At 45.5% G+C, this 26,017-nt stretch overlaps 1 protein-coding gene across 2 annotated transcripts in view; it reads right to left on the reverse strand.

Moving 5' to 3' along the window:
- Positions 1-26,017, reverse strand: part of GTF2E2 (general transcription factor IIE subunit 2) — a 226,490-nt gene that overhangs the window by 28,865 nt on the left and 171,608 nt on the right. For both annotated transcript variants that reach the window (XM_069237388.1, XM_069237380.1), the window contains exon 7: positions 13,296-13,411. In XM_069237388.1, the coding sequence (XP_069093489.1) occupies positions 13,296-13,411 (116 nt within the window). The remainder of the gene's footprint in view (positions 1-13,295; positions 13,412-26,017) is intronic.

The following is a 26,017-nucleotide window of genomic DNA, read 5'->3' on the forward strand; positions in this document are numbered from 1 at the left end:
CATTGGTCTCCTAAATTGTGCCAGTGCATTACTGCAAAGGAAGAAGTTGAGGTACAGAATTACTTACCACCTAATTAAGATCCAAGCACTGCATTCTTGCACTACTCAAAACAATTATTTGCCAGACCTGCTTGTTCTGACGAAGATTACAGACCATAAAAGTTAAGAGGTTGACCACAGTTAAATAAGCGTTAAATAAGCACTGACCTCCCCCAAAAACTAAAGCAAACAAGATGCAGTTGTAGAATAAGTAAATTCAGAGTATTTGAATGAATTACTCAAGAACACAAAACGGGGGCAGCACTATTGTAGTCTGCCTTCAACACTGTGTCAGGACAGGTCGACCTGCAAGGAAATATTAACCTATGACATTCCTTTTCTTACTCTTATATCTTTGTATATAACTTTGAGCCAATTTATTAATGTTTCTAAATTTACAGATAATCTCCACACTTAAGTGTTTTAATGCGTGGGAGCAAATACTGACTGCATAAGTGTATCAAAATATTGTTGTAAAAAGAGAATTTTATTGATTTTCAAACTTTTATCATCTGTAAAGTAGTCTGTTGTGTTTGTGTAGTCCATACTGAAAGCTGAAGAACCCAGAGGCAAAACAGATGAAGAATAAATGTAATGACTAAGTATGGATTCAATCCACCGGGGGCCAGCGTAAAGTCCATGTTCCCTTTTCCCAAACCTTTTATGTGCTATGTTCAGAGTTTTAATTTTTTTCTCTAGCAAATCAAAATTACATCACTGTTGACTTACCCAGAGGAATCGAAGTGGGATCTGCTTCACAGACCAATACACTTTATTCTAGTGAAGGTTTCTTTTAAAAATAAAATGTTCTGGCCCAAGATTTAAAGAACGTTCAGTTAGGAAAAGAGGAGTCCTGCAAAGCAAGTGTGGGCTAGCTACTTTTCATTGCTGTTTTACCAGATAAAATGGCAAGAATTTATCAATATGCTTAATTAAGCTGTTCACCTTGCAATAGTAAGACAAAACATTTTTAGGCTCAGCACAATATACTGACTGCCAGAAAAACTCATTGAGTTCCAGCACAGCTAAATGATCTTGGGTTACACGTGTAATCTTCCCGGAGCAAATACTGTACATATGTTGGTCTTTTGTCCAGCTGTACAAAATTTGTGTCAGATTGCAAGTATGCTTATGTTCAGCATCCTATGCAATGAGATAAAGATAACCAACACCTTGTTAATATTTGGAATGTTGAATGGTGCTAAATGTGATAACTCGCAAGGAAGATTGGCTGTTATATAGGGTTCTTCTGGCGACACAAGAAATATATTAATACATGAATTTCTAAAGGTCCCCTAGATAAAGCAGAGTAGCTGAGAGTGGTGAAAGATACATACTAGCTGAAATAAAAATAAAAAAACAAAGCAAGGAAGGGACCAAAGTGCTTGCTCCTCCTAAATGGTGGCTGCACCCATAGGAATAACCGGATAGTCCCATGAATATTCATTTGCAAAGCAGGCCAGATGTGGAGAAGCTCCCACTAAAGTATGACTATATATCTGAAAGTTATATATTAAAATAAAAAAATGACAAATATTCTTCATCTTGTACTAGAGATGGGTCAAAGTTGCAAAAAGTTTTGTCAGTACCATCTTTCTTAAAAGTGTTTCATGTCTTACATCGATATCCACGCACCATTATGCAAAGCTAAGGGTAATCCTTGGGGTCCCTGCCTCGCATATGTAGATTGTTGAGACATAACGAGTTAGACAGCTAAGGCTTCTGCTTCTTTTATAGTGTTGCATGCTTGTTGGTTAATTGTAAGATGTTCATTTGCTAGTTTGTGATCGGATTGAAGCTTACCAGTCAATGGACTGCATCAGCATTTGTGATGACTTTGCATCCAGTGGTGGGTGGTAATTCTGGCAGGGAAGGGTGCGGGTGGGCCACACAAACACATTCACTAAAACTCATGCATTCACACTGAAGCACCTAGGTCCGAGGTAATCAGTGGTGCTCCCCCTCGACACGAGGGGGAGGGGTTGGGGGGGGACCTCAAGGCTCTTTTGTCAGACTGAGGAGGTTATGCTAGCAGGGCAGTGAAATCCTCAGCCTGGCAATGTTCAGCTCAGGAAGCCAGGAGCATGTGCATTTAGCGCGTGTCTAGTTCCGGTCCCGCTTGACCTGAACAAGAAGTGTCTGCAGGCTAACTTTTGCTCTGCCTGACAGATCTTCTTTGGAAAAAGGTGAGGATGCGTGGCCTTTCCGCCTGTACAGACGGGCCGCAGATGATTACATCTGTGTTGATGCTGAAAAGCACACAACAGTTTGCTAGTGTTTCTTTTTCTCAGCCAGCAACTGAAGATTTTGGAAGCATTTTGGTACCTTCATTGTCGACTGTCATAAAATAAAGCATTGGCAAGAATTTTGGTCCGATTCAGAGAATCTTTCTGCCTTATGAGTTTGTGTGAAACTGTGATGATATCTATGCTGCAAGATGAAATGCTCAGGAGATAAGTGGTTGTCATAATCTTGTAGAAGCAATTTTCTGCTGCTTTCCAGGAGCAATCAGAAGCAGTTCAACAGATGAGTTTTGTTCTGATTGGGTAACTAGAAACAAACTCATCTGCACTGCTCCTCAGTTTTTATGTGTTTTACCGGCCACTATGATCCTCCTAAGAAGAAGCCTCCAAAACTCCTCAGTAGAGAGGAAAAGTCTCATCATATCTGGGTTCCCTTGGTTAGGTGTCATTGCAGTAAGAACTCTGGTCTGAGTTTTGTGGAACCAGAGTGTGGTGGTAAATCAAAAGAGTGCAAACCCCTTGGGAACAGTCTAATTTATTCAGCATGGCATTTAGGTAAAAAATAAACCATTACATTTTTGTCTCTTTGGAGGGTCACATAATGGCATGACAAGTTTTATTGTGTGTCTCGGTACCCATAAGAGGACACTTTTGTATAGTGATATTGGTCAGGTTTGAGAAACAACAGTAGTATCCTTATAGTGCGCATCTTAAAAAAAAAAAAAAAATACTTTTCAGCTTTCACTGTGCATCCTCTCCACCACAAAACAGGAGGACAAAGAAGTGAGAACACCAGCCACAGCAGCCAATTCCTCATGAAGCTGGGAGGGTCGTCCTCAACCACCCCCTTCGGAAGGCCTATGATGTCAGTATTATTGTGACAAGACCTCCCCTCTGAGTCTTCAAGTCTATCCTCCAAAATCTTCGGATGTTCAATCAGATGTTGAGTACACTGCTAGAGATCCTAGGTGTGAGGAGTAAGGACATCAATGTCTGTTGTATTCACTAATTTCTTTGTCAGTTTTGTTTGATTCTCCCGGAGTAACGTGAAGTCAACAGCTAAAGAGTCCACTTTGGCTTCTAGTGAGACTTGAGAGACTGATCACCATCAGGAGGGTATCAAATGTCACCAGGTGAGGCACAGGGGCGTTCTCAAGCAATGGATCCAAGAAAGCTATGGTTGTCGCTAGGCATATATTGGTTGACAAGTGCTGCGGCTCCTTCCATGTCCCATTTGTTCTGCCCATGCGAGGTTATGTATTCTTAACAGTGGAGAATTGAGATAGTGGGTATCGACAGCGATGAAGCGAAGGCTATATTCAATGCTTTCCCCACATCGGACCTGCAGCTTAGATGGACAGGAGCACTGCAGGGGGCACACGCACTCGACGGGCCCCTAGGAGGGGGCGACGGCAGACAGCAGGATGGGGATGACTCACCATCACATGCGAAGAAAGGGCAAGGCCCTGCTAGGAAGGCCAGAGTAGATCACAACAGGTCCAACGGAGATCGTGTCATCACGCAGTGAGCTCATATCTTTAGCAAGCCCACTGTGCCCCTGGGGCCAAGACAAGGGGGAACAAGCAGGTCAAGGCAGTGGCGACCCAGCAGTTCGATGAAGCAGCCAATAAACCGGGAAAGAAAACAGTTGCAGTCGCCCCTAGGCCTCAAGGCGAGGATGGAGAAGAAAGGTACACACCCTTTGCGAGGTCTTAACAAAAAAAAAAACAAGCTCATGGTAAACGTGCGATTTGAGTCCTCTATGCAGCATCAGGGGAAAGAGAAGCTGCTTCCTATGGTCCAGTGAGGGTACACAGGCCGAAGTGGGGAAGCAAAGGTGCAGGCTGCACTCAGCTGCTTGATGTGGCCCTATAATCACAGCCACTGGATCTCAGCGCGGGGTCAGGGATTGCCTGACCCACATACAGACAGCGAAGGCAGAGTCAGGCCCAGGCACCACTCTAGGTTGGTGGTCAAATCACAGAGGGGGCCACACCCAGAAACCCAAGCAGGTCCTCTCACGATGCCTCTGTGCCACCAAGGGGTGGAGGAAGGGTCTCCATTGGCCACACACAACCCTGGCGCACCTCCCAGGGGAAGGCCAATCTTGATGTGTGCGACGACCACCCACTATTGACACCAAGCCGCCAAGGGGGCGAGAACAGTTCTTCGGGCCACCCACCCTACTGCTGCAATATGTTCCAATTTGGTGGTCGAGTCCATGACAGGGGTGAGGCCACACTGCACAATCCGCTGCTCCGGGTCCTGCGGCTGCTGGGAACAAAGCAGGGAACATTGGTATCCCAGGGCCACAGGATGGCCCAATTGCCGTCCTCCTCCTCGACTGCAATTCAGCACGCTGAGTGGTAAGCTGAGTCCCTCTGGTTAGACGGCAGCAGGATAAAGTGGGCTATATTGGTGCTCAGCAAAGTTGCAGCCACCATGTTCAGTGACTTGGACACGCCTCTCTTGATTTTCATTATTTATTTACTGTCCTTTCTTGGTCGATAATACTCAGATGAACCTCACATTGATTTAAAGTACTTACACTGACAAAACGTAAGCAAAGCCTCTCACAATTAAACAAGTTACTTACCTTGGTAACGTCTTACATGGTAGACTATATTTAGCCACAGATTCCTTACTTTTGAATTTCCCAGGCATCAGACTGGATCCAAAAGATTTTTCATAGGAAGTACCCCTGCACACCGGTAGGTGGCGTCAATCAGCTCCACGTGCATCGTTGGTGTCATCAGCGCTGGACAGGACGTTGCAGTACCTATTTTTTCACCATCCAGGCGTGCTGGTGTCAGTTACTTTTCAAGGACTTTCCACGTCGGAAGCACAGAGCCATGAAGTGCACTGATCACTAGTGTGAACTACGGCTCTGAAAGGGATCAATCCTGTCACTAGAAATCAGTTTGCAGAGCGGGCTGATGGGTGGGTCGGTAAGTGTATGAAGCTGGCTCTTTATATAGTGGAGCAAAATGAGATACACAGTGCAGAGTCCAAGCAATCCCCAGAGGTATCACAGAGGCACAAATGACATGCCAAATGCTCTCTTTTTGCGTAGTATGGTTGAGCAGTTAGGCTTATCGGAGGGTAGTGCTAAGCATGTAAGGCACACATTCATACAGTGAGACACACACTCAATAAAGAATTCCAACATCAATATATAAAACATGTAAATTTGCATAAAGTTTGATATCAAGATCACCAAAATCAGGCGAGTACGTTTCGATTTATAGATTTTCATAGTTTTTAAAGTTGGCACTTAGTGCAATTTTTGGGTGTGGTAATGCTATTCTATAGGGGAAAAACATGAACTGCATTCGGGTACTTCACAGCAACTTACGGGACTGTTCTTCAGGACTTAGGGCGAGTATGAGGCAGGGTCCAAGGCCACACCAACAGGTCACCTTGGGAGGCTCTGGTGCATCCTGGTGCTGAGGTGTGTTACGGCGTTGCATGTCCCATTCACTTGACAGGGGAGCGGTCCACTCACAAAGTTGCTGCAGGGATGGACTGGAAGGCCAGTCCACAGGAACCAACAGGGTCCCTTAAGGTCCTTGTGCATGAGGGGACACTGTCGGGCCACTCCTCCTCAGGCTGGTGTCTTCTGCCATAGAGTCCGGTGATGGGAGTTCTTCTACGGTTGCAGTGGTGCCCGCAGAAACAGTCTGCACGTGTGGACCGGGGGTCTAGTCTGACCAAGCCAACAAGTGGGCTCAGATCTCACAAGGCTGGGAGATGTTGGGACACCCTTGGTTCTATTCTCCTCTGTCTGGGACGGATGGGTGCAGAATTGTCCTGAGGCGTCAGGTCTTTGTCTCCAGGTCACTCGTGGTTGAAGGGGGGGGGGGTCAGCAGAAACAGGCTGCAGACGCCGTCGTGAAGTCCACAGTTGGCACACTCACAGTGGGCTTTCCCTTTGGAAGGCCTGAAGACCACAAGAACAACGTTGGCCCACTTTAACAAGGGTTAGGCGGCTCGGGTGCAGTAGTGATGTCCGGCATCTAGGCTTTGGCTGTCCCAGTTCTCTTTCTTGGGAGCCTGTGGATGCAAGGGAGCAGCTCCTCTACTCCAAGGGAGTTCCTGATGATTTGTAAAGCACTGGCAGCTCTCCCAATTTCTTGGAAGCTGGAGCACAGGACAGGTCGGTCGCTCCTCAAGGGTTGGGTGCTCCTCTGTTCTCAGGTTCAGCAGGTTTCTTGTCCATTCCTTCTTTTGTGTCCGGCAAAGATCTGAGGATCTGGTATCAAGGGGGGGGGGGGGGAGGTTTCCTGAATACCCAATTTAGGGGGCATTAAGGGGAGTGAAGGGTAGTAGCCAGTGGACTACTTACCCTCTGGTGGCGTTACTACACCCCTTAGATGACCACTTCCTTCAGGTAGTGGGCATCACCCTGTACAGAATTACTAAATTACACCACATACAAGATGGCAGAATTTCCTAAGTCGTGTCCACTTCAGAGTGGTCACCCTTGGGGGGGGTCCAAGTCTGGAAACGTGACACACCTCCTGCACAGCTAATGTTCCTGCCTGTCCAGGTGCCAGATGGGCCCTGTGGTAGGGGTGGTTGGCATCTTCCTCTGAGGAAGGTTAGATCTGCATACCAAAAGCAGTTGGCTTCTTTGAAGTCCCTGCCTTGAAAGGCAGGTCATCATGTGGGGAGGGGTGTTCCACACTCCAAGCCGGACAGACTTTTGTTTCTGACCTCCAGAGAACGAAGGCTCTCACCCTGGTGGGGTCAGATTCTTGTCTGTAGGTGGCAGACTGGCCAGAACTGGTCAGTGAGCTCACCAGGGGTTGGTAAGTTTTCAAGGGGCACCGCTAAGTTGCCCTCTGGGTGCTTGTATTAATACATCCCTCATTGGAATCAGCAAGGGGTTATTAATATAAGATGTTTGATACCTAATAGCCCTAGTTTCAGTGAACCCATCATGTAGATGGGGAACTTGTATTGACCAGTGTCCAGCACATGTATTTAAAATGGCTTCACTTCACACTTATTATGTCTAATAATCGACAAAGACATAGCAGGGGCATATCTGATCTTGCAGATATGCCCACACGTTATATAATGCACCCTGCCTTAGGGCTTGCTGTAAGACGTGCTGTAAGGGTGACTTACAAATATTACAGGCAGTGTTAAGGGGATATTGTACACAAACTGTGTGCCATGTTGTGTTTTCACTTTTAGGGAGGACCTTATCACGCAGCCTGCAATGGCAGTCTGCATGAGTTTGGTGCCGGGTCCCTTAGTGTGGCACAAGTTGTGCTGCAGCTCTTAGGGGCTCTCTTAAGTACCAATGCTCTAGGTACCAGGGGTACCATTTCCTAGGGTCTTACAGAGGTGGTAAATGGCCTGGACACCTGGGGATCAAGTGACCAGGTGTCTTGTTTTGTGGAAGGGACACTGGGGACCTCATTAGCAGGAACCCAGTGCACTTCAGTTAAAGTTGCAGCAAAAAAGTAAGCAAAAAGTGTGTGTGGGGGGAGGGAATACTGCAACCAGAACCCTGTTTCCTACAGTAGAGAATCTGTGGCTAGGTATAGTTTTTACCAGATAAAGCGCTACCGAAGGTAAGTTACTTGTTCATCTGATAGAGACTTCGAGCCACAGATTCCTCAGCTTTGACTAGATACCCAAGTACTATCTCCTCAGAAGTGGGTTTGTGAAACAGATTTCAGACCAAAAAGTCCAGTAGCACTGAACGGGTAAAGTGCCCATCTCTACGGACCTGACTGTCATGCAGCAGTGTTTGGTAAACATGTGCAGAGATACCCACGTTGCTACCTGACACAGTCCAGGACTGGAAGTCCACGTGCTAACTCAGTGTTCGCAGCTTTAGCTCTGGTGGAATGAACTTGCAAGCCTTCATGAGGTTGCTTTGTGGCCAATGTGTAGCAGATTTTAATGCAGAACAAGACCCACTTAGAGATGGCCTGCTTCTCCACTGCTCAACCTTTCTTCACACCAACATACCCCTTAAAGAGGGGTATACATAATCCGCTAGGCACTGATGGCTGAGTATGTCTACCCTGGAGTTCAGAAGGCCCGCCAAGTGTTAAACCACCAGAGATGTGCACTAATATTCCAACCAAATGCAGAGACACAGGGGCCTCTTTATAGGGGTCCCCCATTTGTTGCAGTACCACATGGTGGTGGTGTTGTGCGTGAACACCAGCACTACCCTTCCCTTGATGGAGGGTAAAAAGGCTTTTAATGTCAAATGGATGGCTCGGAGCTCCAGCATGTTGATGTGGAGTCACAATTCCACCTGAGACCAGAGTCCTCTTATCTCTGCCTCTCCCTGATGGCCACCCCATCCCAGGGGTGACGCATCTGTCACTACTATCAGATCTGGTTGGGGTAGAGAGAGGGGTCTGCCTCTGACCCAATTGCGGTTCATTCACTACCACTGCAGATCTTGAGCAGTTACTGCCGAGATCTGGACCACACTGGAGAGATTTCCCTGTTGCTGCACCCACTGGAACTTCAGGTCCCACTGCAGAGCCCGCATATGCCATCTGGCATGTGTCACCAGCAGGATGCAGGAGGCCATGAGACCCAGAAGCCTCAGAATCATTCTCACCGAAATAGAGGAAAGAGGCTCAAACATTGGTAACAGCCTTAATGTCGTGGACTTGCCGCTCAGGAGATTAAGCCTGAAACTGCACAGTGTCCAGAACAGCCCTGATGAAAGGAGCATCTGAGAGGGAGTCAGGTGCGACTCCGGCACGTTCACAGTGATTCCCAGCGACTACAGTAGGTCCACCGTAGTCCAGGGGTGGAAGACAACAGACTGGGGTGAGCCCGCCTTCGACTGTCAGTCATCAAGATAAGGAAAGACTGAGATCCCGGATGTGTGCACATGATCTGCGACCACCGCCATCACCTTGGTGAACACCCAAGGGGGGCTGGTATGGCCAAAGGTGAGCATGGTGAACTGAAAGTGCTCATGGCCTACAGTGAACCGCTAGTAACGTCAGTGGACAGGCAGGACAGGAATGTGGAAATAAGCGTCCAGCAAGTCCAGCGCTACCATCCAGTCTCCTGGGTTCAGGACAGACAAAAATCCTGAGCCTGAGTGAGCATTTTGAACTTCTCCTTTTTGAGGAAGAGACTGAGGGACTGGAGGTCTAGGATAGGGCAAAGGCCCTTTTCCTTTTAAGGCACCAGAAGGTAACGGAAATAAAAACCACAACCTAGGTCCGGGCCCAGGGACCGCTCTATGGCTCCTTTAGACAAGAAAGCCATACCCTCGCGGAGAAGTGCAAATTGATTTTCTGGCATACGATCGTAGGAGGGAGGCATGGATGGAGAGGTAGTCTAGAAGGGGAGGGAGAAGCCCCTTCGGACTATCAATGAAACCCACCTGTCTGACCTGATGGACTGCCAGGAGAGCAGGGTATGGAGAATAATGTCACCGACTGGTCCCTGATGGGGAATCATAAGACTAGGAAGGATTGGAGGAAGATGCAGAGGGGATGGGAGGTGGACTGGCCGGACTGCTGTCTCCCTGATCTACGAGAATGGTGGATCCCACGTCCCTGGCCACGCAGAGGGTGGGCAGCATGGTGGTTGGATGGGAACGGACATGGTGGGATGCCCCTTCTGTTGCCACAAAAGGGGCAAAAAGCAGACTGTGGGAGCAAGGGGCAGCCCTGAGGTCCAGGAACATGGTTATAGCATGAGAACCCTTGAAGTGCTTGACCTCTGAGTCGGTTTTGTTTCCGAATAGACGGGTGCCATCAAAGGGCATGTCCAGAAGATTGGCTTGTACATCCCCCGAAAAGCCAGACGTCCTTAACCAGGTCCACCCCTAATACAACTGATCTGCCCGCTGAGTTGGTTGTGTCCAGTCCACATTTGATGGTGAACTTTGCTACGTCCCTCCCATCAGCAACAGCATGAGAGAGTACAACCTGAGCCTCCTTCGGGACCTTTGGCAGCACTTGCACAACCGTATCCCACAGCGTGGGGGGGTAATGGCTTCATTAAAGAGCAATAGGGGTTCAGAGGATGAAGCCCCAGGCTAAAGCACCTCTGTGGGGAGGTTAGTCCTGCCTGTCACCGAAGTCAGCTCAAGGCCCGGGACCTCGCCGCTCTTTGCATCACTGTGGTGTAGGACACTCACTCCTCCGTAGCCATGGTGAGGGGAGGGAAGCATGCCAGTTTTGCTGGGTGAAGCAAGTGTCCAGCCCACCGGCTTCACCCAGGACCATACGTCAGTCCAAGGGGTCCTGTAGCTGGTACTCTAAAGGGCCCAGCGACCCCCTCGGATTCCTCAAGGTACCCCGCTTCACATAAGAATAAGGGTCAGGATCTGACGCAGGGGCAAGGCCCCTGTCTAAGTCGGAATCTGCATTGATTAACTGCTGAATTTCTATGGTTTTGTACGTGTACGAGTAAATTAACAACCTAACTATAACGTCCCTTTAACCTTTTTTTTTTTTTATAATCACCCAATGGCGGTGGGTAGCTTGAGTTAGGATTATGTTTCCAAGGTGAATGTATTTTTTGGTTTGCTCATATATTTGGCGCTGTTTGCCGAATTGCCACAAAACTTTCCAAAAAAGTGGTCCTTTTTGACTGGTTTGCGCATGAAAAGTTTCAGTGAGATCTGTCAAGCAGGTCTAAAAAAAAGGGGGGGCAAAACACCTCAGGGCTCCTGAGCCCTAAGAAAAGAGGTAAACTAAGACAACAGGGCAAGGTAGGTTTACCTTGACCCCTAGACCTGGCAGTGGGGTCCCAGAGGGACCCCGCCAAGGACCAAAAATGTTTTTTGCTGCAAATTCGTAGAGGGTCTGCGAAACTGTAGATTTTTTTTTTTTTTTTTTTAAAGTGTGGGCTCCGGCATTTCTTTTTAAAACCCCTTTCCCTGGGTTGATGGGGGGGAATAAAAATAGCTTTTTCCCCCTTTTTCTGGAGGGGAAGGGGAGATGTACCCATCCCTGAGCCACTCAGATGCCCTGGGGACTCATCCCCAGAGGCTGCAGTAAACAAAGAAGGGAAATGGGCACGCAGCCTCCCTCACAGAGCCTAATCAGGCACCGGGTTTCCCATCCCCATGGCCGAAATTTATTATAAAAGGGAAGTGAGGTTGAAGTGATATATGAAGGGAGAGGGGTGCATATCCCTCCTTCTGGAGCCTAATTTGGCCTCAGGTACTCCATCTCCTGAGCTGAAATGTATCTTAAAATGGGAATGGGGGGCCACACGAACCCCCTCTGCGAGTCTTTAAATGCCCATGAACCCCACTCCCCAGGGCTAGCTTAGTTATTCTGCCCTAGGAAGCTCACCTCTGGGACATCCTGCCTGCTGGGCTGTAGGTAGAGAAGGCAAGACTGCTCCCACCCAGCAGGAGATTTTAATATGCTCTCAAAGAATGGGTGCAAACTTCTGTTCTGTTTCTCTGCCTGCACACCTGCGAGCAGGAAAATAGAACAGATATTGCTCCTGCTTTGAGGGAGCATGCAAAACACAGCTGCTAGCTCTGGGTCGGAAACAATATTGACTCCTGCAGCATGCTGCTCGCTGGGGCCACAGGGCCTTTGGGCACCCTATGACCCCCAACATGCAGCTTGTGGGTGTTCCAGGAGGGTGCCAGGACACTCTTCTGGACTCTGGTGATGTGGCAACACAGCTGCCCTCCCTTTTTAAATAAAGTCCAGAGGGATGGGGTCCCTGGGGCCTAATCAGGCTTGGGGAGGAGGGCCCCAAGGCCCCTCTCTCCTTTTTAAGTGAATTCGGCCTCAGGAGACGGGGTCCCCAGGGTCTAATGAGGCTTGGGGAAGGGGACTGTGTGCCCCCTCCCTTAATATGTATTACTTAGTGGGTTCCCTTGATAGGTACCATGGCACCCACCTTTAATTTACAGAATACCAGGGGGATGAGGTCTCCAGGGCCACAATAGGCTCAGGGATGGGGAGTCATGTGACACCTACTAGCTACTTCTTAGCCAACTGCCCAGAATTAGGAGGAGCTTCCCGCTGTTAATTATGGGATCTTTTTAAAAGTAATCATATCTGAAAAGAACAAGAGGTTTCTAAATTCTGCCTTGTAGGATAAACAAATGAAATTTGTACTACAACTGTAGTGTGTTTTGAAGTACTATTCGCATGCTTAGACTCAATATGAGGTGAAACAATGACTAATGTATATTTAAATTCTGTTGTTGAACCCACACTTTCCCTCAGATTTATACTACAATCCTATTTCTGTGAATTTTATAGAGATTCATAAAATGATACTTTAAGGAAGGTTGCAATATTTTTAGTAGCTTTGCATACGTTTTCGGGATTAAAAGGAGTCTAAACTATCATTAGGCTATGTAGCAGAGTTCCTGTGTTCGCCTCGTGTTTATGTGAAGTTAAATTCACACGTTTAGAGAACATTTGTTTCCATTTTAATATATGTGTTGTGTGTTGCATTGTGGTAATAATCGTACTATGGTCTGACTGCAAAAAATATCATTATAATAAGATGTATGCTGCACCAGAAAAAGGTCAGAGAGATAGTCAGCCACTATATCTAATATGCCTGAGGAGAAGATGAATTTCAGAACGCTGTTCACTGAAGACAACAGCCAGATTGAGAGTCAATATAACAACAGTGGACACAAGCCAAAACACATTATCAACAGAAAAGAGTCCTCAAAAGTTGTTGAATAGTAGATCACTACCCTTGTTTTCCTCTCGAGTGGAAATATCTTAGTCTTTAGCATAAAATGTTAGGGATGCAACATACGTGCCAGCTGATATTTTTCAAAGACAATCATAGGGTTTGTCAGTCATTTTTGTTTCTGTTTCTTTCAACAATTTATAGTTTCCAACCTATTTCAAATGACTAAATATGATTATGTTTGCCATGCAACTTCAGTCTTTACACTGATATTCCACATGCAAATAAATTGTGTTGTGTGATGTTCAGAACTAATACATTTACTACTATATAAAATAACTTCAGTGAACTGAATAGCTTCAAACAAGTAAGGATGGCGCTTACAACTCTCTTTGGTCCAGATTCCTGCATAGACGAAATTCCTTGCCTCTTCAGATAGTCCTCAATTTTCTCCTCATCCAAGGAATCCACAGGGATACTCCGCCACAATTTCTGGAATTCTGAAATTCAAACAAATAATGGACCTGGTTTAATTACAATCGCCCAATACAGAATACAACTGTTTTAAAAGCCCTACATGACAGAAAAACAATCTCTGGTTTTAGGTGTGGTTAAGAATGGTCAAGGGATATCAGACAGATGAATTACGGAACGCTGCTTAATAAAGGTGCTGGTCATTAGGAAAACACAAATAAGCACTCGCTTAGACTTCAGCTCTCCCTGGTATGTAGTGTTTCCAAAGCCTACACACTCCTAAATTACTCATGATGCCACACACAAGATTCTGAAAATCAGTTTTCAACTTTAAAAATCACAAAGCTACTTGTGTGCCGAAAAACAATCTTCGGTTCCAGAATATCACCAAATTAAGTGTCTCAAACCGAAGATGTGAATTGTTAACCATTTTAGCAATGAGGAATCAACATTTCAATCGGTGTGTAATAATGTAACTTAATGAGCACTGCTGTGACAAACTAAGGGACTAAGTTCATCATTAAATTTCATTAGCATTAGAGGGTCAAAACTTTTTTAAGTAGTGCAGCCACCATTAAACTGAAGGGTGCTGACAATACTAAAAGCTATGTGTGCAGCCACAATTTTGCCAGGGAATTTAGGACCTAGGAGGGCAGAGTGTGATACATGGAGAGATCTCTTTTGGATATTTGGCAGAAAAACTGAACCACCTATTTTCATGTATACCCCGAATTTGTGATTGGCACCCACGATAGTTAATGGTCAGTAAAATTCATGACAGTGCCTGATGACTTTGACAGCAATCTCTTTTAGCATCATAGTGATCTTTCTATCAATTTCATGGAAATTGCCTATTTCTTAGTTAGCCATGAAATCGTATATTTTTGATCATTGCATGCCAATTAATAAATCACCGAAGAACAAGTGTCCAATGACTTACAATGATAAACTAACGTTCAACTTTCGGGGAAAAAGTATGAAAACAAGGAAGTTATCATGTTGGTTGAATCGCATTACAGATTAAATAAGTGACAAGCAAGCGACCCATTAGCACTGCCTAGAGAGCTGTAGTATCCGCCTAGGAATAATTAAAATAAATAGAGGAGAAGCAAAGAATGAAAGGATAACTATGAATACGAAAAGAATTGAAAGCTAAAGGACTAGCCAACCAGCCCTGATCCTGAAGCACATTCATTTTCAGGCAGATATACACGTGATCAGAAAATGCTGTCCTTCACAGCGCAAGAGGAAAAAAATATTTACCTGTGATGAAAGTCTTTCTGGTGGGTGCTCTAACTACCTGAAAATTACTCACTCGTAGAACAAACCTAGGCGTCAGACTCAATCTCGAATTCTCCAAAGTTCTGATGTCGCAGGTAGACGGTGCAGGACTCAGTCAGCGCCAGAAGTGATGTCAGGAGACACCACCGAGGCCATAACAGTGCCCACTCTGTGCATCAACGTCAATTTCCTTTTATATTTTCCATGTCTTGGAAGTGAGGGGAAGATTACAATTGAGAGAAACTGCACTACCATCATACTTGCAATCTGGGGTCTTATTATCTTTCCCTATAAGTCATCCATCAAACAGCGAGATGGGAGGGCTAGTGAGTAATCTGCAGGTAGACAGAGTATCCACCAGACAGATCAATATATAAATTAAGTAACTTTTTCTTCTGGTAGATACTTCAACCTGCAGATTCCTCATCTGTAGAATACATTTCGCAACAGTACCCTCCCTAGGAGAACGGTTGATGGAGGATTCAGACCAAGAAATTCTGCAAAACAGAAAAAGCAGTGTCCATTCTGGTGCACCTCTGCATCAAGGCAATAGTGCTTTGTAAAGGTTTGCAAGGAAGCCCACATTGCCGCCTTACAGATTTCTGCAAATGGGACACCCACAAATGGGACCACAGAAGTGGTCGACTTAGCCCTGGTGGAATGGGACCCAATTCCTTCAAGCAGCGGTTTCTTGCCCGAGGCATAGCAGGTCTTCATGCAGAGGATGATTCATCTGTCTAGGGTCCTCTTCTGAATGGCCTACCCTTCTTGGCTCCACAATAGCCCATAAAGAGCTGGTTGCCCAACCGCTAACCGTTGATGCGGTCCAATTAGTAATTAACCGCTTACCTGGGATCCAACCAATGCAACCGTTCCTCCTCCTTTGTAGCATGAGAAGGAGAGCAGAAGGTTAATGATAAGGAGTGATCACTTTAGGAAGGAAAGCAACCCTGGCAACACCATCTTGTCTGGGAGAAAGGTAGTGAAAGGGGGCAACAGCTAGGGGCCCGCAGCTCACTGATCCCTCTAGCAGAGGTGATAGCAACCAAAAACACAGTTTGGAGGGTCAACATGTGAAGAGTACAACTGTGCAGGGGCTCAAACGGAGTTCCCATTAAAAATGTTAGAACCAAATTCAAGTTCCATTCAGAGAACCCAAAAGGAGTATGATAAAAAGGGTCCAGCCCTTAAGAAAATGCATGCATTAGGGGACTTGAACATGGATAGCAGGGGATAGCTGATAAAGAAGCTAAAAAAAGCCCTTTGTAGTGCTAATGGCACATCCCCTCTGAGCTAGGGAAACCACAAAGTGCAGCATTTGGTATAATTTGGCCGGCAAAAGATCCCCACCATTATCCGCACACTAAGCAATAAAGTTGTTCCATCTACCAGAATAAGCCGACTTAGTGGAGGGGCACCACGCGGTGAAGATGACATCTACAACCTTCATTGGTCCCCGCTCAATCTCTAAACACAGAGGTAGAGGCCTCCGAGATTGGGATGCAGAACCATTCTCCCCCAAATAGGAGGGAATATTTGGTCTGAATGGCAGGCAGAGCGGAGGACACATGGGGAAAGGCTGGAGGTCTGCATACCACACCCTTCTCCGTCAATCTAGGGCGATGAGAATGACCTGGGCTTGGCCCACTGTCCTCAGAACCAGATAATCAAGGGTATGGAGAAACACAAAGCGGCTGAAAGTTCCACCTCAACTGAAAGGCGTCCCCCAAGTCTCCCCTTAACGAATCTTAAAATGCAGACTTGATGGCACTGAGCATTTTCTGATGAGGCGAAAGAGTCCACCTGAGGGGTGCCCCACTAGAAAAAGACGTGCTGGACTACCTCTAGTGGAAGACAACACTCTTGAAAGGCAAGATGACGCCACTCGTGAAAGGCAAGATGACACCGGCTCATGCAGTTGGCTCTGACATTCAGAGACCCCATTAGGTGACTGGCCGTGACCCATAGTTCTTGCTGGTGTGCCCTAGACCACAGTCTTAACGCTTCCAAGTAAATCAGGTGAGACCCTACTCCCTCTTTTTTGTTTATAATCCACAACCTGCTCTTTTGAAGATTAGAGGCCTCTGATTTCCTGATCATCTAGGTGAGCTCCCCACCCTAGGGTGCAGGCATCAATAACTACCACAGTCATGGAAGGAGGATGAGTAAATGCCATCCTGTTTGTAAGGTTTGCCTTGTTCCTCCACCATGCTACTTCCATCGCAGCACTGAGAAGCTCACAATGTAGTTCCACAGGGAGACACCACTGCAGGGCCCTGATGTGCCAACAAGCGTGCATGAACAGGAGAAAGCAGGATCTAGGAATAACAAGACTCTCAGGACTGGAACACCAGCACCTTGTTGAAAGAATAGATGTGTCTCCTGTACGGCTCGGATTCTCTGTGGAAGAGGAAAGCCACGGAGAAGGGTTGTTTCCAGTACCAATCCTACAAACCAGATTTGTTGTGCAGATGTCTAACCAAAGGGTAATGTGTAGAACCCACCACAAACAGCAAGTACTTCTGATTAGACCACAGGATAGGGATGTGGTTTTGCATCCTGCTTGTCTAGTGATACCACCCATGTCTCCAAGCTCAAACACCAGCTGAACTTCAGCTAGGATCAGCACCTTGAAATTCTCCTTTTTAAAGTAGTTTGGGCTCCTGATGTCTAGAATGAGATGCAGGCCATCGTCCTTCTTGGGTACCAGGAACTAAACACACATAGCAACCCTGGTCTATTTCCTTGCCTGGCACTAACGTAATTTACTCTTTCAAAATAAGAGCTGCCACCTCCTGCTGCAAAATGGTCAAATGATCAGGACATGGAGAAGAGGGAGGAGGTTTGATGGAGAGTGGAACATAAAGAAAGAGAGGGGTGTATCCCTTTTCTATGACCAGAAGGACCCACTGATCTGAAGTAATGGCTCTCCAGGCCAGAAGAAAATGGGATACTCACGCCCTCCTACAGGCTATGTGTAGGGTCACAGAAACAAACAAGGAGAAGGAAGGTTGCAAGTGGATCCACGGAGTGGTACTCTGGAGCAGTCCCTATATTATGGAATGAGGAGGTTAGGTTGCTGCTGAAGTGTCTGGTGCTGTCTGGGAAGAGAGGAGATACTATAAAAACAGCAAAAGTACCAGAAATCTTTGCATGATGGTGAAAGCTGTAGTCCAAGTTATCATGCCGCATTTTCTAAGTCCCAAATCTCTTCAGTGCTAAATCTGCTTTATCACCAAAGAGGCATACTACGTCAAAGATAAGTCCATCAGACTGGATTGAACATTTAAGAGAAATTGTACTTCAGGAGCTAAGAATGGCGATGGATAGAAATGGAGGTCCCCATGGCACAGGTAAAATAAGTAAAAAGTACATCACTCTCCTATAAATTCAATAAAGCAACCTATTTTCAAAAAGGCCTGACTGATATTCAAAAATGTATTGATTCAAACACGAGTATGTGTGTGTATATATACATTATTCAAAACTATACAATTTCTAAAATAGACCATAGACCCCTACCAGCTCAAAAACCCTCAAAGCAAGGCCTTCACAGATAATCATAACAAACATACAGATCAACACACAAGGACCATGAACAACCGACTATACATAAAACATACATATAAACAATACCAAGACACCGGAAAGACAAATAATTTCATACACAGAAATGTTTTCAAACAACAAAAATATATCAAAAAATCAACAATTTTAGAAATCAAATAAATGACGAATTAAGACATCACGCCCATATATGAATAATATTAAAAATTCTCTCCAGTAATGAGATTTGAACAAGTCCATTTCACAAATATAGTGATAAATGTCACAAAGATCGATACTCATAATAAGAACATATGTTCTAGCTGTAGTAGCTAAATCCGGTTAGTCTTTGGATGAAAGTTCATGGCACAGGTGACAGAGTCAGCTGTGTCAAGTGCAGTGCAATGGGGAGAAGCATTCTGACCGCCTACGATGACCTCCCATGTCTGCTGGGATGTTTGGCAGCACCATTTGTGCCATGTCCTTTAAGGCATGGGTATAACAGGCAAGCAGTCAGTTAGCGTTTAACAATTTCAGGACTATGTCCCTGACAAGAAGGCTTTCTTGCCCCAAGCCTCCAAACTTTTAGACTCGATATCTGATGGTACAGTAGGGAAGGCACCACTCAATTGTGTATTGCAGCAAGAAGCTTGAATAACTTGGTTTCTCTGTTCATGGGTGTGTAGATGGTGCTTTTCCCAAGCCGCCAGGCCAAGTGTCAACAAGCCAACATTGAAGGGCAACAAGGGCTCTGATGTAGCGGATGATGGCAACAGCACCTCACAAAAGAATGTTGGTCTTTGTCTCTGCTGAAGGGAGCTGCAAATCCAAGGTCTCAGCAGCCTTTAGCATTATATTACGGTGGGACACCACTTCAGGTGTTGGTGGTCCAGCTGGGAATTCCATGGCCAATTCCTATTTAAGTATCTAGGCTGCTTGCTGATGACAGGTCTTGAAATTTTTGTAGGGGAGTCCGATCTGGGTCATCATATGGCAGAAACTCCACAGGGTCTCAGTCTGTGCCAAAGATTTTGTGGAGGTGTGTCCTTTAAGCCTTCTCTTCCAGTAAGCATTGTTCCTCCCTGCGGCAATGGAGCTATGGATGGACGTCAGCCTGCAGCAGCGGTGGCGCCATATCTGGAGATTGTGGCAGTGGTAGGGGAATCCATGGAGTCGGTTGCTGTGCTGAGAAACAGAGCGCTGGATGAAAACAGGGAACTATCGACGTCCGATCTGTAGGTTGGAACGGCAAGAACAGAGGAAACAGAAGTGAAACCGATGGGCTTGAAGGGGCTTCATATCGGAGCAACGCTTTGGCACAGACGCTGTTCATGCTGTTAAAAAAACGCTACTGGATTTGAGCCTGGAGCTGGGAATTCGGGAAATAGCGGCATTAGAGGCTCAGGCAAGGGTGCCAGTGCTGAGGGCTTAGGACACTGTGAAGGTCTATCTGGAGATGGTCCTAATGGAGAAGCAGTTCAGCGCGGAGGATACTCAAACAATATCTCAGCCAACTTCAGTTCCAAGGATGACTGCCCTGTGGGAGTCAAGAGAGCGCCTGAGAGAATTACCTCTCGAGTGCTTCTTGCCTTATGGCGTTTTCTCTGCTTGGTGGCCAAGGAGGATGAAGAACAGGAACATCATCAAGAATGCTTCTGACGCCGGCAGTTGTCCTTCGCCCTGGTCATGAAAAGTTTGGCCTCCTGCTCCCTGCTGGCCTTAGGGTTCGCACTGAGGCATGAAGAAAAAGGTCTTTGAATAATGATAAGACCTCCGACACCACAAGAAGACTGAGTGGGGGTCTGTGATTAACATCTGCCCATCACAATCCTTACAAGGTTTAAAACCTGTCTTTAATGGGAGGTGACATGGTACTGCTTTTAGGAAAATGTGTGCAAGGAATTTACTCGGAGAATGAAGCTCCAGATCTGTATCAAAGGCGTTGAAAAAAAGCAAACCAACGCCTTTGCACCGGGGCAGGCACTTGATGGCTTTTGTAGCGCCGTCTGAAGTCACTTCCGAGATCGACTGAGTCCAGCTCCCTCTAACGGCGACAACACAACAGTGAAGTTTTCCAGATCCAGTCTGACATCTGTAGTAGTTCTACAGGTGAGGAATCTGCATGTGGAAGTATTCATCAGAAAGACAACACCTGATGTGGAATGAGCTATTACCTGAAGCAGGATGCTGTTGTTGATGAAAGCAGAGTTTAGAGGACAGACAGACAAATTAGTGGTAGAACAGAGCTGAACCAAAGTCCCTCTGTGTATCTACATGGGTATATATTTAGATATGTGAATGTATGTACTATTTAATTTTTTATTACAAGATCCTAGTAGACAGCTAAGAGGAGATTCCAGCAAGAATGTTAACAGTGCAAATCATTTCCACCTAGAGTTTGTCAACACCAAACTCTTTCCCTTCAAGGGTAATCTATGATGTTTCATTTAACAAAATATCTATCTATAGGCTTTAATACAGAGAAATAATAATCCTGACTTTAAGATATGCTTTTCACAATCAATATGTCAGGCTTACTGCATTATCAAAACTGTTCATAAAAAGCAGATGAAAGCTATGGCACTGGAAATATTTTTTCTAGAGAATCAATGAGGCCTCTAGCTGTTATCATTGGCTTGTCAACATAACTAACTGATTCCTCCAGTACTGAACTTAAGCCTTCTTACAAGGCAACCATCAGGCATACAAACATAAAAAGAAATATAACAATTACAAAGTACAAAAAAATTACAGTGCGCAAAACAGAATACGATTTCTACCAAGAGGGCCCGACAGTGAAAATCTTGTATACCCTCACTTTGTCAGAGGGAGCAACCAGCACCAAAACCTTTGCCTACTACAGTCACCTGTGAACTCCCATGTAAAAAATATCTATCTGCAGGCTTTAATATAGAAGAATAACAATTCACACATAAATACCAATTTACTTTATTTAAAAAAAAAAAAAATCTATTTTATTATTTTATTTAAACAGAAAAAGATAAAGTCAGTTATATATCCTACGAAACACAAGTATAATGTCACCATGCTTAACAGATTCATAAAACACAAGTACAGTTTGCATAACATTGCAAGGAGGCATGTCAAATGCTATAGTACCGCTTACATGAATTCCTATCACGGGGTGTGAGAGTGGGGGGGGAGGGGTGGGAGGGGTCGGGGCGGGAAGGAGGAGACAATATAGCCCCAGTCGCACAAGGCAGGGAGCCCGGTTAGTATGCATGTAGCATCAGGCCATACACTGTGAAAAGCAACAGTCGTGGTATAGATACGAAGAAGCAGGCATAGGCCAATGAGGCCCCCGCACATGCAGTTGCAATCAGGAGATGGGCATGTGTTCATGGGTCCCAGTCATCTCCTTCAAGGGAGTTGGGTATCGTTCTTAGCTTCGATGTTTATGATATACGTGTCTCAGTTCCCGCCTCCCACTCTTGCCATTCCCCTACCATGCAGAAAATGCAACACACCTATAGTAATAGAACCAATTGACTTTATCATATGCTTTTCAAAATAAATATGCCAGGCCTAGCGCCTTTATCATAAACTGTCATAACAAACAGATCAGGCCTATAGTCATGATCAATGGTTTGACACCATAACCAATTCAGTCCTGTTGCACAGAGTATACACTTTGCCACAAACCAAAAGTACAATACAAGATGTCTTTTTAGTGGAAGCACCCAAATTTGGATTAATCAAAGTCTGTACTATGGGTGGGGCTTAAGCCCCTTTCTCAGTAGTACTCTGAAAGCTCTTTTTGGTTGATCACATAAGTCCGACGAGAGTTTCTCTCTCAACCCAGACTTAAAAGTCCATGTAGAATAGTGTAGCCATGGGCTTTCCATACTAACACAAAACTGCAATCTGAAGTCTAAAGTTGATACTGGAAGTGAAGGGTGCAGGGACAGCAGTGCATTCCTCATGACTACCCTCCTCCCATCTGTTCTAATGCTAGAAGAAAACAAACACTGTAAATTATACTTTTATCTAGGACACTTTAGTAGCACTTACAAGGTCATGTATGCACCCCTGAAGGTTTCATGCTCAGGCAGCTGGACAAATAAACAAAATAGTCACAGCTGCATGAAAGGTAGGAACTATTTTCTGTGGAAGCGCACAACGTCTGCCCAATCAAATGATGTACTCCTTGCTGCCAACATGTGGATCAGAGCCCCTCGCAATAGTACTTCTGAAAACTTTTTTAGGTTCAAGCCTCGAAAATCATACTTGCGCCCATTCTGGTGAGTTGACAAATAACAGGTGTTCTGTTCAATCAGAAAGTGAAGGACCAATAAAAACGACTTCAGATTGTTTATCTTGGCACATTTGCTCTGTGTTCAGAGACAGAGGTCAGAAGTAATTTAGTCTTCTTACAATTACCTTTCCTTCTCGTTTGTAAAGCGAACTGTTTGACCTGCTGTACAAAGAGTGTATAATGAAAGGCTGTCAGGTGTCAGATTTTTCCTAACACACGTTTAAATAGCTAAAAACTCAACTGTACAAACATTTCCAAATATATTTAAGTAGCTGTGAAAACCAATTTTTGTACTTGAGTGATGGAAAAAAATATTCTAGTAGGATGAAAACAAATCACAACACTATTTGGTGATGTGCAAATGATAAATATGTTTTCTAAAACCCATTTGTCAAAGATTATTGGTAATACACTCTATGGTTTTTATCAGTAAAGCTGAAAGTTTGTGGGAAGATGTTTGGCCATTTCATGGAAATGTACTGTCTGTAAATGTGCTAACATGCCTTAGTACTATATTCTTTAAAAGTGAATATTTAAACATAAACTGAGAAACACTCCTGTCCGGATGGCAATGCTATTAGTAAACTAAGAGGCAAGTCAGGGATAATGTGTACCTTATATATGTGGGCTAGATTCCTAGGACCTCATTTATGAGGAAGTCACGCAGTGTAGCGCAGCAAGTCATCTTGCTGCACTGCGCGACAGGGAAAGGGGAGGAATGTGTGGTATTTAAGGCAATAAAGCACATTCTTGTCAGTTTCCATGTGCTGGCACACAAGAGGCTGTCTAGCACCCATGCTTCCCAAGGCAGAATAACGCAGCACAGCTATTTGCCCTTCATTGCATTACTCCAGATTTTTGGAGCCACTCAGAGTAAGACAGAGTTTTGAAGCCACACAAAGCCACTTCGCTTGGTTAAACAAAGTGGCTTTGTGTGGCTTCAAAACTCTGTCTTAAGGTTTGCATCACCCAAAATAGGCACCACCTTATACATGGAACAAATGTTTAGTCTATTTAATCAAACTAAAGAGGTTTTTTTTTTGTACAGAAGAAATGCTCAACTCACATATTTGAAGGTGCACTCATATCAATCAATTGAACATTTACAGAGCGTGGCAAATCACCCGTGGGGGGTCTTGAGGCACTGGAGCTGTATGCTGCTGCGTGAAGAAATAATCATTGTAACATCCTGGTCTTTACTTCTCTTCTGAATATCTGTAGTGACGGTGCGGTCCTGAGGTGGGGGGGAGGGGTTGTTCCAACCCTTGGCTGCCAAGTGCGAGAAGGAGCATCCTCCGCTGTTGGCTCGGCTGATCTGTGGGGTGTCTGCGAGGGACAGGGAAGTTGTTCAGAGATGTCTGGTCGGTTGGTGGAAGGTCAGGTATTTGTTAGTGTACGGTGGTCCTTCGTTGTGCAGGGCCTTGTAGGCGTGGGACAGCATGTTGAACTAGCATCTCTTCTGAATTGGGAGCCAGTGTAGTTTTTTGAGATGGGGTGTGAAGTTGGTCCTTCTGGAGAGGTCGAGTATGAGTCTTGCCACTGAATTCTGTATTGTCTGGAGTCTCTTCAGGAGGCGTGATAGGATTCCTACATAAAGTGTGCTTTCATAGTCCAGTCTGCTGGTGATGAGGCCCTGCATGACAGTCCTTCTGGTGTCTGCTGGGAACCAACTAAAGATCTTGCAGAGCAAGCCAAGGGTGTGGAAGCAGACGGGTGAGACTGCCTTGACTTGTTTCTTCATGGCCAGGATGATGCTGAGGTTTCAGGCATGGTCTGTTGGGGTTGGGGGTATGCTGAGCTCTGAGGACCACCATGTGTCAGTCCATGGTGATGGTGTTGTTCCCAAAGAGGAGGACTTCAATTTTTTCAGTGTTGAGTTTGAGACAGTTGTCCTTCATCCTGCCCGCTATGTTTATCATGCATTTGCAGAAGTTAGCTTTTGTACTGGAGGGATCTTTAGGCAATGAGAGGATGAGCTGTGTGTCGTTGGTGTAGGAGATTATGTTGACTCCATGTGATGTGACGGATGAAGGCTGGGGTGGTCATGTAGGTGTTAAAGAGGGTTGTGCTGAGGAATGATCCTTGGGGGGTGCGGGGTTCCAGCGATGATCTTCTTGGACTCCGAGATGAACGGTTGTATCCTGATCCTTTGAGTTCTGCTGGTGAGGTACAATGCGATCCAAGAGTGTGATTCGCTGAATCCCAATGTGGTGGAGTCTGTTGCTCAGGATGTGGTGGGAGACCGACAAACGCGGCAGACAGGTCCACGAGGATGAGGGCTGTTTCCCCATGGTCCAGGATGGCTCTGATGTCATCTGTGGCTGCAATGAAGACTGTCTCGATGCTGTGGTTAGCTCGAAATCCAGATTAGGAGGGGTCCGGGAGCTTGTGGTCTTCTAGGAGTTGCTGATAGCTTTCTCAAGGACTTTTGCTGGATAGGGGAGCAGAGAGATGGGCCAGTAGTCCTTAAATTTGGCTGGGTCGGCAGATTTATTTTTTCTTTTAGGAGGGTCCTCACTTCAGCGTGTTTCGAGACCTCCGAAAAGGCGGCCATGGTGATGGAGGTATTCAGGACTTTACTGAACTCGTCGCATATAGGAGAATTAACAAAACGGCGACTATGTAAACTAAAATATTTGGCTAGGATCACACATTGAGACCAGTTTATGGGTCAAATACATTACAGTTAGGTCAAGTAGACTATTCAAGTTACTCGACCTGCAGGTCTAGTAACATTTTTAGGATCTTTGGAGGCCTGACGTTGGTCACATTATGTCTTGAGAAAGTAGCACTGTCAAGCCAGACCTAAAAAGACTGAGATGGAAAGCATGCCAGTCCCATCTGGATGAATTAATTTTTTTTCATTTTCAATGGGACACTGATGAAAACCCAAATAATCACTCAAATACACCCTTGATGCCCTCGATAGGAGGGAAGACAGAAACTGTGCGCTCTAATTGCCACCCTAACCTCGGTCTTGTTGGAGAAAGGACATGATTTGAACCTCCATTACAAGTTTCAAAGCCATCTGCTATTACCAGGTGCTCACAGCCTTTCAAAAGGTAACAAGGGCTGCTGTCGACATTTGTCATGGAAAAACTTCATGGTTAGAAGAGCTGCCTGGTTGCATCAGGACTCATTATAGGACCATAACAGGAATACAACAGCGGCCAAATGAAAAAAACTTTATTGAGGTAGGTTGGAGAAGATCACGCATCACTCAGTCATAAATGTGGCCAGGTTGTGACCTAGAGAAGCATGGACATGTGAGGTACATTATGCATATTCACAAAATATGGGGGTGCAGCAGAAAATGCAAAACAGGAAACAAACTTGGGGATACAGAGCCTTTAGCAATACCCAAACTCCGCTGACATCAACTAAGGTGGCAAATGTCGCCCAGAATCATCTCCTCTCCAATGACCCGAGTGCAGAGTTGCATGGGAAATTTGAAAACCTGGAGAGGTGTGCTTGATTGAATAAAGCACAATGCCAACAAATGATGAAACCACTGTAGTTTGCAACTCAA

The sequence above is a fragment of the Pleurodeles waltl genome, chromosome 1_2, assembly GCF_031143425.1.
Source record: "Pleurodeles waltl isolate 20211129_DDA chromosome 1_2, aPleWal1.hap1.20221129, whole genome shotgun sequence".
Taxonomy (NCBI): Eukaryota; Metazoa; Chordata; class Amphibia; order Caudata; family Salamandridae; genus Pleurodeles; species Pleurodeles waltl.